Source organism: Nycticebus coucang, chromosome 6, assembly GCF_027406575.1.
Source record: "Nycticebus coucang isolate mNycCou1 chromosome 6, mNycCou1.pri, whole genome shotgun sequence".
Taxonomy (NCBI): domain Eukaryota; kingdom Metazoa; phylum Chordata; class Mammalia; order Primates; family Lorisidae; genus Nycticebus; species Nycticebus coucang.
Genome location: NC_069785.1, coordinates 51,335,326 through 51,347,988, shown reverse-complemented (window position 1 = coordinate 51,347,988; position 12,663 = coordinate 51,335,326). Strand labels below are relative to the sequence as shown.

Below are 12,663 nucleotides of genomic sequence, written 5' to 3'. Positions count from 1 at the left end.
GTTTAAAGCCTATTATATCTGTGAATAAAATTACAACAACTGAATTTTTTCTGACATTCATTTGTCTATATTAGAGATGTCTATCACTTCATCCTGAGTCTATTTTTAACCTTTAAGATAAGACTCTTATATGCAACAGATATCTGGTATGAGTTTATGTATCCAGTCAGCCAACCTGTGCCTCTTTATGGGACAAATTAAGCCATTCACATTAATTGAGAGAATTGATAAGATGTTAGTGTTTTGAGTGTGTCATGTTTTTCAAATACCTAGTGAATATATTTAATCCTTTCAACACTGTGGAAGTTAGGTTTTGTTCAAAAATTTCTCAGTGAGTTTACTGTGGTGGTGGACCATTGTGCTGATCATTATGGAGGATGGGTCTGAGAATCCTGGTGAGTTGGTTTAGTTATGGCAAATTTCTTGAACATGTGCATGTCAACATGTGTATTTCATTTCTCCTTTGCAGATGAGGCTAAGGTTAGCTAGATACAGGATCCTGGGCTGTAAGTTTTTTTGTTTTAGGAGATTCAAGGTTGATGACCATGCTCTCCTGGCTTAAAAAGTTTCAGCTGAGAGATATGCAGTCATTCTAATATTTCTCCCTTTGTAGCTAATGCTTTCCTTACATCTGGCTGCTTGCAGAATTTTCTCCTTCATATTAACTTGGCAAAGTTAATTACAATGTGTCTAGGAGATGCTTTATTTGGATTGAGTCATGCTGGAGTTCAGAAACTTTCTACTATCTTAATTTCTGTATCTCTTGCAATGCTTGGGAAATTCTCCTCCATAATATCTTGGAGTAGAGAATCTGAGCCTTTAGGACCATCTTCCCCTCCTTCAGGAATTCTTATAAGATGAATGTTTGATCTTTTGGAGTGATCCCACAACTCTCTCAGGGAATGATCAGGTTTTCCATCTCTTTGCCTCCTTTGAGAACATTCAAAAACTTTGTCTTCAATTTCAGAGATCCTTTCTTCTGCCTGCTTCACTCTTTTACTTAGGGATTCTACTGTATTTTGGATCTCCTTGAATAGCTTTTTCATTTCCTTGAGCTGTGCTATCTCTTTTCTCTTCTGTCCATATCCTGGGAGATTTTGTCTTTGAATTCATTAAATTCTTAAGACAACTTTTGCACAACTCCTTGGATTTATAATTTCATCCTATTTCCAGTTTATTCATCTTATTTGCCATCCATATTCTGAATTTTATTTCTGACATTTCAGCCATTTGTTCATGAATGGCATTTTTTGACTTACCTCCTTCATCATTCCTTGCGGGAGTAGATCTACTCTGATTATTCATGTTGCCAGAGTTCTTCCTCTGGTTCTGCCCCTGATTATTTTACACAGTTTGGGTATTAAAACTGGTTGGGTGAGATTGGATTGAGAGTTCCAGAAATTGTAGTTCCCTAGCCCTTTACCAAACAGCTGGGACTAGTGATTGTGGCTTTTCCTCTACAGCTTTAAAAAGGTCTTTTCAGATCTACAGCCAGAGACTCTGAGGACCTGATTGGTGTGATAGGGCTAGCTGGCTGTGTCTTATATTCAACCAGCCTCTTCCAATCCTACTGAGTCATGGAATTAGGCTGAAATATCAGCTGGGGGTGATACTAGCAACTGAGACACCCCATCCCCACCTCCAGTAACCACTGCAGGAAGAGAATCAGTGTCTCCCACTTCAGCACAACCATGACTCAACGTTGGAGGGTTCCTGGGTGCACAGCCCAGGTCAAGAGTACCAGCCCAATTATTGCTCGACTGAGAGAGTTCAAACAGTGTCCAGCAACCTGATGTCAGAGATCCACAGGAAGCTCTGTCCTGGAAACCCAAGAGGTTGGAGTTTGACTCCCTCTGGTGCTGAATGGAGACAGGAAGCCCCATCCAACTACAGAGTCAGTCCAGAGGATTCAGCACCTCCTTCTCTGCCTTATGCTTCAGCCTCATCCTGCCATTGGCACCCTCATGGGGCTGTGCCTCAGTTTCTTTTAGTGAGCAAAGGCACTAGGTATATGCACCTTCCAGGATCAAAGGGGAGTCCATGCCTTCTCCTGTGCCACACTCAGCAACTGGGCAACCTCATGGAGCTGAAACTCTCTCCCTCTAGTGCTCAAAGGCATCTGGGGAGTTCACCACCAGAGTTAGTCATGGGGTGTGATCACCACTGTCCACAGGCGAGTACCACTATAACACATATTTCTCTCTCACAGTGTCTGCATCTCTATCCCATCTGTTCTTCCAGCAGCACCTCTGGCACCCCCAAGTTTGAGGCCTGACTTCTTCTGGTGGTTGAGAGAAACAAGTTTTTCTCCAAAATCTAACCTGGGGTGTGAGCTCTGCCACCGCCACTGCCACAACATGCTATGGCAAGCCATGCCAATCCCTCTCCCTCTTGACTTCCTCTCCCTGTATCTGCCAACTACCTCTCAAGTCACTGTTTTCAGCACAATCACGCAGTGGCCAACGCCATGCCCAGATTTCTTGAAGAATTGTCAGATACTCTGGGTTCTGCAGGGGACAGGCTTTCAGACCACCAGGAGAGGAGGGAGGGGTGGACTGGGAGTTCAGAATTGTAGGGAAAATATTTTTTCAGTTTTATGCCAGGCAAGAGAATGAAGAAGGAGTCCTGGTGTTTAGTGGCTCTCTCCCATGGGGTAAAATAGGCAGTCTTCTCAACACTGTGTGCTTGTAGAGAGAACTAAGTGCGCCACTCTCTTGGGGGAGGGATCTTGGTGATGGGTTTTGTACTTGTAGTTTGTTTCCTTGGAGTTGCAGCTTGCATAAGCAGGAATGATGTGCACTCCTCAATCTTCTTTCTTAGCTCAGCTCTGCTCCTGAACTTCAGCTTTCTTGAGAACATTCTGTCCTTTATCTCTCCTTCCAGAGGGGAACTTCTGTCAAAAGCTGGCTCCAGTTGGGTGGCGCCTGTGGCTCAGTCGGTAAGGCGCCGACCCCATATACCGAGGGTGGTGGGTTTAAACCCGGCCCCGGCCAAGCTGCAACCAAAAAATAGCCGGGCGTTGTGGCAGGCACCTGTAGTCCCAGCTACTCGGGAGGCTGAGGCAAGAGAATCGCTTAAGCCTAGGAATTGGAGGTTGCTGTGAGCTGTGTGAGGCCACGGCACTCTACCGAGGGCCATAAAGTGAGACTCTGTCTCTGCAAAAAAAAAAAAGCTGGCTCCAGGTGGCCATCTGACCTCCTGCCTAGTTTTCCTTTTTAGTTAGGTACTTTTATCCTTTTGGTATCAGAGTGAAGTTTGCTTCATAAAATGTGTTGGGGAAGATTCTTTCCTTCTCAATATTTTGGAATAGGTTCTGCAGTATGGGTACAAGCTCTTTGAAGATTTGATAGAATTCTGGTATGAAGCAATCTGGTGCGTGGCATTTTTTGTTGGAAGCTTTTTTATTGTTTCTGCAATCTCATTGCTTGATATTGGTCTGTTCAAGAGATCTATTTCTTCCTGGTTAAGTCTAGGGAGATGGTATGATTCCAGGTATTGGTCCACTTCCTCCACATTGTCAAATTTCTGGGCATAGAGTGTTTTGGTAATAGCCAAGATAATCTTTTGTGTCTCTGTGGTATGTTGTTATTTTCCCCTTTTCATTTCTGATTGAGGTTATTAGAGATTTTATTTTTCTGTTTCTAGTTAATCTGGCCAAAATTTATTGATTTTGTTTATCTTTTTGAAGAACCAACTTTTTGTTTCTTTAATTTTTTTAATAATTCTTTTGTTTTCAATTTCCTTTACTTCTAATTTAATTTTGGTTATTTCTTTTTTCTGCTAGGTTTGGGATTGGATTACCCTTCCTTTTCCATTTCCTTAAGATGGTTCATTAATTGTTGAGGTGCTCTCTTTCTGTTTTTCAGATCTACATCTGAAAAATCTACAGCATCTAATGTGATAAATTTTCCTCTCAAATTGGTTTTGCAGTATCTCACAGGTTGTTGTAACTTGTAGCTTCATTGTTATATTTGAGGGATTTAACAATTTTCTCCTCATCTCTTCCTTGACCTATCATTCAGCATAAGGTTGTTTAATGTCCTTGCCTTTGTACGGGGATGCAAATTTTTGTTGGAATTAAATTCTACCTTTATTGCCTTGTGGTCTGAGAAGATACAAGGTATAATTTCAATTCTTTGAATTTTTCTGAGGTTTGATTTTTGTCCTAGGATATGCTCTATTTTGGAGAATGTTTCATGGGCTAATGAGAAAAATTTATATTCCTTAGCTTTGGGATGGTGAGTTCTGTATATATCTATTAAGCCTAATTGTTCTAAGGCTGCATTTAAGTCTTTTGTTTCTTTGTTTAGTTTCTGATTATAGAATCTGTCCAGTTCTGTTAGAGGAGTATTTAAGGCTCCAGTTATTGTGGTGTTATAGGATATCATATTTCTCAGATGATTTAAGGTCTGTTTTATAAACCTGTGACAATTTAATTTTGGTGTATTAGGATTTAGAATTGAAACGTTCTCTTGTTGTAGTGTTCCTTGACCAGAATGAAGTAACCATCTTTTTCTTTCTTATAGTTGTATTTGAAAATAAGACTGTGACCCCTTCTTTCCTCCAATTTCCATTTCCATGAAATATTGTTTTCCAACCCTTTTCCCCAAGTCTTGATGTGTGCCTTAATGTGAAGTGTGTTTCCTGGAGACAGCATATAGATGGCTTGCGCTTTTTTTTTTTTTATTGTTGGGGATTCATTGAGGGTACAATAAGCCAGGTTACACTGATTGCAATTGTTAGGTAAAGTCCCTCTTGCAATCATGTATTGCCTCTTCAGTGGGTAATTCAAACCATTTCCACATATTGAGAGAATCAATACATATGTTGGAGTTCTATTTATCTTATTTTGTGAAAGCCCATTGCTTGGTTTTCCTTTGTGTCATTGTGGAAGCTAGGTTTTGTCCTCTGGTTTCTGGGTGTTTCCTTTTCTGGTGCTCCATTATGATGGTCAGTGTGGAGAGTAGGTCTGAGTATTTCCAGTAGAGCTGGTCTTGTGGAAAATTTCCTGAATGTTTGCATGTCAGTAAAATATTTGATTTCTCCATTGATTTTGAAGCTTAGTTTAGTAGAATACAGAATTCTAGGATGAAAATTATTTTGTTTAAGAAGATTAAAGGTAGATGCCCATTCTCTTCTGGCTTGAAAAGTCTGCTGTCATCCTGATGAATCTGCCCCTATAGGCAATTGGCGCTTATTCCTGGCTGCTTGCAGAATTTTCTTTTTCATTTTGACTTTGGACAGGCTCTTACAATGTGTCTTGGAGATGTTCTGTTTGTGTTGAGATGACCCAGGGTTCAATATCCCTCTAATAGGAGTGTGTCAGAATTTTTGATGATGTTTGGAAATGTTTCATTTATGATAACCTCCAGTAGAGTTTTTATTCCTTTGGGTCATTCTTCTTCACCTTCACGGATACCAATAATTTTTATGTTTTTATGCTATGTGAAGTCCCGTAATTCTCTAAGCAATCACTCTGTTGTTTCTCTCTTCCTTTCTGCCTCTAAATGTCTGGGTTAACACAAGAACTTTATCCTCTACCTCTGAGATTATTTCTTCTCCATGGTCTAATCTGGTATTGATACTTTCCACTGCATTTTAAAGTTCTCTGATTGACTTCTTCAATTCCTTAAGCTCCAATATATCCTTTCTAAATTTTTCATTTCTTTCATTCATTATTTGGATCTGTTTTTTGATTTCCTTTTGATTATTTTCCACTTTCTCTTCAATACTCTTCATTGTTTTTGCCATCCATGTTTTAAATTTCCTTTCTGTCATTTCCATTATTTCTTCATAGGTGGAATCCTCTGCAGTAGCTACCACAAGAACTCCTGGAGGAATTGTTCTGTTCTTGTTTTTCATGTTGCCAGAATTTTTCTGTTTGTTCCTCCTTCTGTATCTTTGCTTCTTGTTCTCTTCTTTCCCCTACTTTTTTCTTCTCACTAACCTCCTTCACTTTAAATTACTTTGTCTCTATGTTTAGGTGTTGAAGTGTCCTTTTGGTATAGGGCCAAAAGGAAGAGAAAAGAGTGAGAAAGGAGAAAGTAACAAAAATATAAGGGGGAAAAAGGAGTGAAAGGAAAAAATGAGGAAAAGAAGAGAAGAAGGACAGAAAGAGAGAGACAGGAGAGGCTTGGTGCCCATATCTCAGTGGTTAGGGCACCAGCCACATACACGAGGGCTGGCAGTTCCAAACTCAGCCTGGGCCTGCTAAACAACAATGACAACAACAACAACAAAATCCAGCTTTGTGGCAGGCACCTGTAGTCCCAGGTAATCAGGAAGCTGAGGCAAATAATTGCTTCAACTGAAGAGTTTGAGGTTACTGTAAGCTGTGATGCCACAGCACTCTACCGAGGTTGACATAGTAAGACTCTGTCTCAAAAAAAAGAAAAAAAGAAAGACAGAAAGAAAGAAGAGAGGAGAGGAGAAATTATGGTGTTTTACAGAGTGTTATGACCCATAACTGCAATTCCAAGACTCTACAGGGCCCAGGCGTTGTGGGTCCCATGAAGTCAGGAGCTGCTTCCCAGTCTAGGCAAAAGCAAGATCACACCTCCACCAGGTATACAAAAATATCAGGAGTGTGTCTCACTAGGGACCTACCAATACCATCTTTCTATAGGCCAAAACGCAAAGGACACCCTTGACCAAGGGCTCAAGGCCTCCTTGAATGAGGCCAATGCCATGACATCCCAGTCCAAGCCTCAGAGTAAGGCTCTGTCCCATAAACAGAATACAGAATAAAATAAAGCAGATTAGGACAAGGATAATAATAATAAGAAGAAGAATAAAAATAGGTATAGAAAATTAAAAATAATATTGTAAATGATGTAAAAAAAGAAGATATCTTTTGGTGTTTGAGAAATTTATGTGGGAAAAATGAGAAAAGTAGAAAAATCCCTACCAAAAGAGAGAGAAATAGAAAAGAAAGAATAAAAGGGGCAGGAAAAATGTAGCAAAAATGGAGGCCTTGTTATTGAAGAAAAAAAAACTGAAAAACTAAAAACATAATAAAAAAAAAACCAACAACAAAAAACTAAGAAGGTTAAAGGTAGATACCCTTTTTTTCACATAATGAAAATTGTTTTGTTTTGTTTAAATTAAATCATAGCTGTGTATATTAATGTAATCATGGGGCATGACACACTGGTTTTATATACCATGTGACATATTTTCATCACACTAGTTAACATAGCCATCCTGGCATTTTCTTAGATATTGTGTTAAGACATTTACATTCCACACTTAGTAAGTTTCACATGTACCCTTGTAAGATGCACCGTAGGTGTGATCCCACCAATTACCCTCCCTCCACCCATCCTCTCCCCTCCCCCTTTTCCTCTTTCCCCGTATTCTTAGGTTATAATTGGGTTATAGCTTTCATATGAAAGCTATAAATTAGTTTCATAGTAGGGCTGAGTACATTGGATACTTTTTCTTCCATTGTTGAGATACTTTGCTAAGAAGAATATATTCCAGCTCCATCCATGTAAACATGAAAGAGGTAAAGTCTCCATCTTTCTTTAAGGCTGCATAATATTCCATGGTGTACATATACCACAATTTATTAATCCATTCATGGGTCAGTGGGCACTTGGGCTTCTTCCATGATTTTGCAATTATGAATTGGGCTACAACAAACATTCTGGTACAAATATCTTTGTTATAATGTGATTTTTGGTCTTCTGGGTATGTACCTAGTAGAGGAATGGAAGGATCGAATGGCAGGTCTATTTATAGATCTCTAAGTGTCCCCCAAATACTTTCCAAAAGGAACATATTAGTTTGCATTCCCACCAGCAGTGTAGAAGTATTCCCTTTTCTCCATATCCACGCCAACATCTCTGGTCTTGGGATTTTGTGATATGGGCTAATCTTACTGGAGTTAGATGATATCTCAAAGTAGCTTTGATTTGTATTTCTCTGATGATTAAGGATGATGAGCATTTTTTCATATGTCTGTAGGCCGTGTGCCTGTCTTCTTCAGAGAAGTTTCTCTTCAAGTCCCTTGCCCAGCCTGAGATGGGATCATTTGTTCTTTTCTTGCTAATACATTTGAGTTCTCTGTGGATTCTGGTTATTAAACCTTTGTTGGAGACATAACCTGCAAATATCTTCTTCCATTCTGAGGGATGTCTGCTTGCTTTACTTACTGTGTTCTTGGCTGTGCAGAAGTTTTTAGTTTGATCAGGTCCCAGTAATGTATTTTTGATGCTGCTTCAATTGCCCAGGAGGTTCCTCTCATAAAATATTCGCCCAGGACAATTTCTTTAAGAGTTTTCCCTGCACTTTCTTCTAGGATTTTTATAGTTTCATGTCTTCATTAATTCTGCACTAATTTTGATTATTTCTTTTCTTCTACTGGGTTTGGGGTTGAAATGTTCTTCCTTTTCCAGTTGCTTGAGATGTCCCATTAAGTTGTTAACTTCGTCTCTTTCCGTTCTCTTGAGGAAGGCTTGTGGTGCTATAAATTTCCCTCTTAGGACTGCCTTTGAGGTATCCCAGAGGTTCTGATAATTCGTGTGTTCATTATCGTTTTATTCCAAAAATTTGGTAATTTCCGTCTTAATCATGTCTATGACCCAGCTATCATTCAGCATAAGGTTATTTAGCTTCCATGTTTTTGTATGAGTATGCAGATTCCTGTTGTTACTGAGTTCAACTTTTATTCCATGGTAGTCCAAGAAGATGTAATGAATAATTTCTATTCCTTTAAATTTACTGAGGTTAGACTTTTGCCCTAAGATGTGATTAATTTTGGAGTATGTTCCATGGGCTAATGAAAAGAATGTATATTCAGTTTTGTTGGGATGAAATGTTCTGTAGATGTCTGTTAAATCCAAATGTTGGAAGGTTAGGTTTAAATCTAAAATTTCTTTGCTCAGCTTCTTATTGGAGGATCAGTCCAACACTGCCAAAGGAGTGTTAAAATCTCTGGCTACTATGGAGCTGGAGGAAATCAATTTGCTCATGTCTGTTAGAGTTTCTCTAATAAATTGAGGCGCATTCTGGTTGGGTGCATAAATATTAATATTTGGAATCACATCATATTGAGTTTTACCCTTAACAAATATGAAGTGACCATTCTTATTCTTTCTTACTTTTGTTGATTTAAAGCCTATTGTATCTGCAAATAGAATTGCAACACCTGATTTTTTTTAGTTTCCATTTGCCTAAAATATAGATGACCATCCCTTTACCCTGACTCTATATTTATCTTTTAAATCAAGATGAGATTCTTGTATTCAGCAGATATCTGGCCTGAGTTTTTGTATCCAGTCAGCCAACCTGTGCCCCTTTAGAGGAAAATTTAAGCCATTCACATTAATGGAGAATATTGATAAGCCTAGTAGAATTTTGGGCATCAAGTTTTTCGAAAGTTCAGTGGACATTTTTAATTTTTTTGCCATTGTGGAAGTTTGAGTTTGATCAAAAGTTTCTGAGTGAGTTTACTTTTATGGTGGAGGATTGCGCTGGTCATTATGTAGGATAGATCTGAGAATATCCTGGAGAGCTGGTTTAGTTATAGCAAATTTCTTCAACATGTAAATGTCATTAAAGTCTTTCATTTCTCCATCACAAATGCAACTCTGTTTAGCTGGATATAGGATCTGGGGTTGAAAGTTATTTTGTTTTAGGAGATTAAAAGTCGATGACCATTCTCTTCTAGCTTGAAAGGTTTCAGCAGAGAGATCTGAAGTTCTGTAACCTTCTCTCTTTTCTGAGCTCTAATCCACGAGGTTACTTGCTAAACTACTGTCCTTTAACTCTCCTTCTGAATGGGAGCCTCTATGGAAAGCTGGCTTCAGTCAGCCATCTTGCCTCCACCCTGAAAGTTGTTTTGTTTAAAAAGATTAAAGGTAGATGCCTTTCTTTTCACATATATATGAAAACTATTATATATATATATATATATATATATATATATATAATATATACTTTTTTCTTTCTTAATTTTTTTCCTTAGTTTTTGTTTTGTTGTGTGTATATATATTGCAATAGATTGCCTGGACACCAGTTGATGCTCCAAGAAGAAAGGAAAAAGGGGATTTAGCCTGGACACCATGTGGCACTGTGATGTTAGGGGACACAAGACACACAGGCTTTTGCTGTATAAGATGGGAGCCAGAAGGCACCATCTAGTTGCCAAGGAGATTTGGTCCTATCTTCCTGACTTATTTGCCCTCAATCAGGGTTTGCTTGTTTTGCTAGCATTTAGTCCCTGCAGGATTGGAATCTACTCTCTCCAGATTTCTTAGGAGGCATGCCTCAACTTTCCAAACAGTGCCGCCTTCCACTGATTAGCTTTCCTGGGGGTGTGGAAGCCATTGAACTCATCCCAAGGATGGCTGTCTGAGCTTAGTGGGTGATCCAAAGCTGGTCATGCACTAGATCCTGTGGACTGTACATCCTGGGTGGCCTTCTCTCAGTGGTGGTGTCCTGCTAGTAGCTAAGCTGATGGGAGTTCCACTCCACCAGGTGATTCAGTCCTGTCCCCAGACACTGTTCAAGTTCACTTGCTTGCTTAAGTCCTTCCAAGGAAGCTCCAGCAAGCTCCCAAGTACAAAAAAGAAAAAACTGGAGGACAGCTCTTCATGGTCTCTAGCCCTCCATTGCTGGAGGGCCAGCCAGCCTCCTCACACACCCAGACATTTGCCTTCTATGCCAGTCTTCCACTGCTCCTGACCTTCTTGTTGGCTCCTGGAGTTTCCTACTGTTTCACTGTGCCTCCAGAGTTATGTTTCTTGGCAAGACACCCCAGCCAGAGGTGGCTGGAGTCCTTTGTCCCTGGTCTTACCACGAGTGGCTGCTAAGGATGTGTTTCTAGTCCACCATCTTGCTATACACTCCAAAAAGTGTCTGTTGAGTGAACTAGTATGTTATCATTCTTTATAATTGGGATCAAGTCAGGTTCATCCCCTTAATGGAAGTATTGTCCTAAACTAGACTTAAATAACCATGTCTTTTATTTTCTGCATTTTGATACTTTGAGATCTGGGACCTTGCTGACCCTAGAAGGACTGCTCTTCCTAGGGCTAGTCAGTGCCTAGTCTCTAGTAAACAATTTGCTAATTGGCATGCTTTTCAAAACAAACCAGCTCACCCAGAGCCTACAATACAACCACCTGATGTAGTGGGCTGTTAAACTCAGTACCATTATTCACTTGCTCTAATCATCCCAGGACTAGGAACCAGACAACTAGGGACACCCCCATTCCCTAGAGCCTGCTGAAATACTTCAAATTAGCCAATTATAAGCCTGCTTGCCTTGCCCATTCTTCTCATGGAAAATACAATAAAGGCTGTTGCCCACAGTTTTCCTTTTCCTTCTGTCTCCTGACTTACTCCAGTTTTTCCTCATGTGGCCTCTTGGGATTTGTGGGTGATAAACTCTTTACGATGGCAATCCACTGATCTGTTGGCTTTACTATACTTCAAATTTTCTATTAATATACAATATTTCAACACTTAGGTGCTCTATCAAGAAGCACCCAAGTGAATCAAACTGAAGGGTTCTGTATATTTCATCAAGTAGACCATTATATCTTAAAAAACACTTAGAAAATTATGATTTAATAGCTCAGTCTAGCAAATAATCCTTATTGAACATACCACTGTGAAAATATTGGCTATATTTATGAGTATGTTAATGTATATAATATATAATGATAATCATATTAGCTAATATCATGTAGTGATTTTTCATTTACTAACACTTCAACATATACTTTAATTTATCCTTAGAGCAAACATAAATACGCAAAGAAATTTGTATTTTTCTAATTTCTATCGCTGAGTATAGAGATGTTTAGAGTAGTGAAATTATTTAATCCTACATAGCTTAAAAGGAATCAAAAAAATCTTTTCTGTTGTGAGGATGAAATATGTAATAGTCATAAAATACTTTGACAAAATAAAAGGTATTTTCAAAATCCTAATTTCTGTGGCCAAATATACATTTATATTAACAGGTTTAAAGCCTCGAAAACGCTTTTGGACCCGCTGGAAACTGAAAAATCTCTCCACAACATCCATACATGGTAGCAAGAAAGCGCCTGCAAAATCAATAAAGGAAAAGCTTGCAAGCAGCCAAGAACGCATAATAGCGAGTAAGTAATTTTTTGTACACTGAAAAATGGAATAGGTAGCCAAAATCAAATATATTAGGTTATTTTATTGGAGAGAATTTTCTAATGGTTTATTTTTTGACAAAGGTCTTAAAATAATATTTGATTTATAGATTGGTGTCATAGTGGTACATGCTTCCATTTGTCTAAGATACACATTCTTCTATACTTCTATACTTTTTATCTTCATTTTTATAAAATTTTTGTCTTCACGTGCACTGCAGATATTCTTACTTTTATTTGTATTGATAACTGGTTAATAATGTGTTTTGCCAGTAGATAAAGTTTAAATTTTTTATTTAGTTCTTTTAAATTATATTTTCTTTAGTTTTTCAGTTTGGGGGCACTTTCTTCTAGATTTACCTAAGATTGTAAAAATATCTACCTATGTCTTTTTTTCTAGCACTTTTTTATTTCTGTATTTGATTTAATGATTTAATATATTTGGGATTTATTTTGTTATAAGGATGATGGTTTTATTCCAGTATGATGTTTTTCCAAATAACTCATTTATTAAATAGTCTACTAAAAG

General features: G+C 38.5%; 1 protein-coding gene across 1 annotated transcript in view; it reads left to right on the top strand.

Annotated features, from left to right (window-relative positions):
* Positions 1-12,663, top strand: part of FAM227B (family with sequence similarity 227 member B) — a 216,081-nt gene that overhangs the window by 37,525 nt on the left and 165,893 nt on the right. Inside the window, exon 9 of the mRNA XM_053595546.1 lies at positions 11,976-12,113. Within this exon, the coding sequence (XP_053451521.1) occupies positions 11,976-12,113 (138 nt within the window). The remainder of the gene's footprint in view (positions 1-11,975; positions 12,114-12,663) is intronic.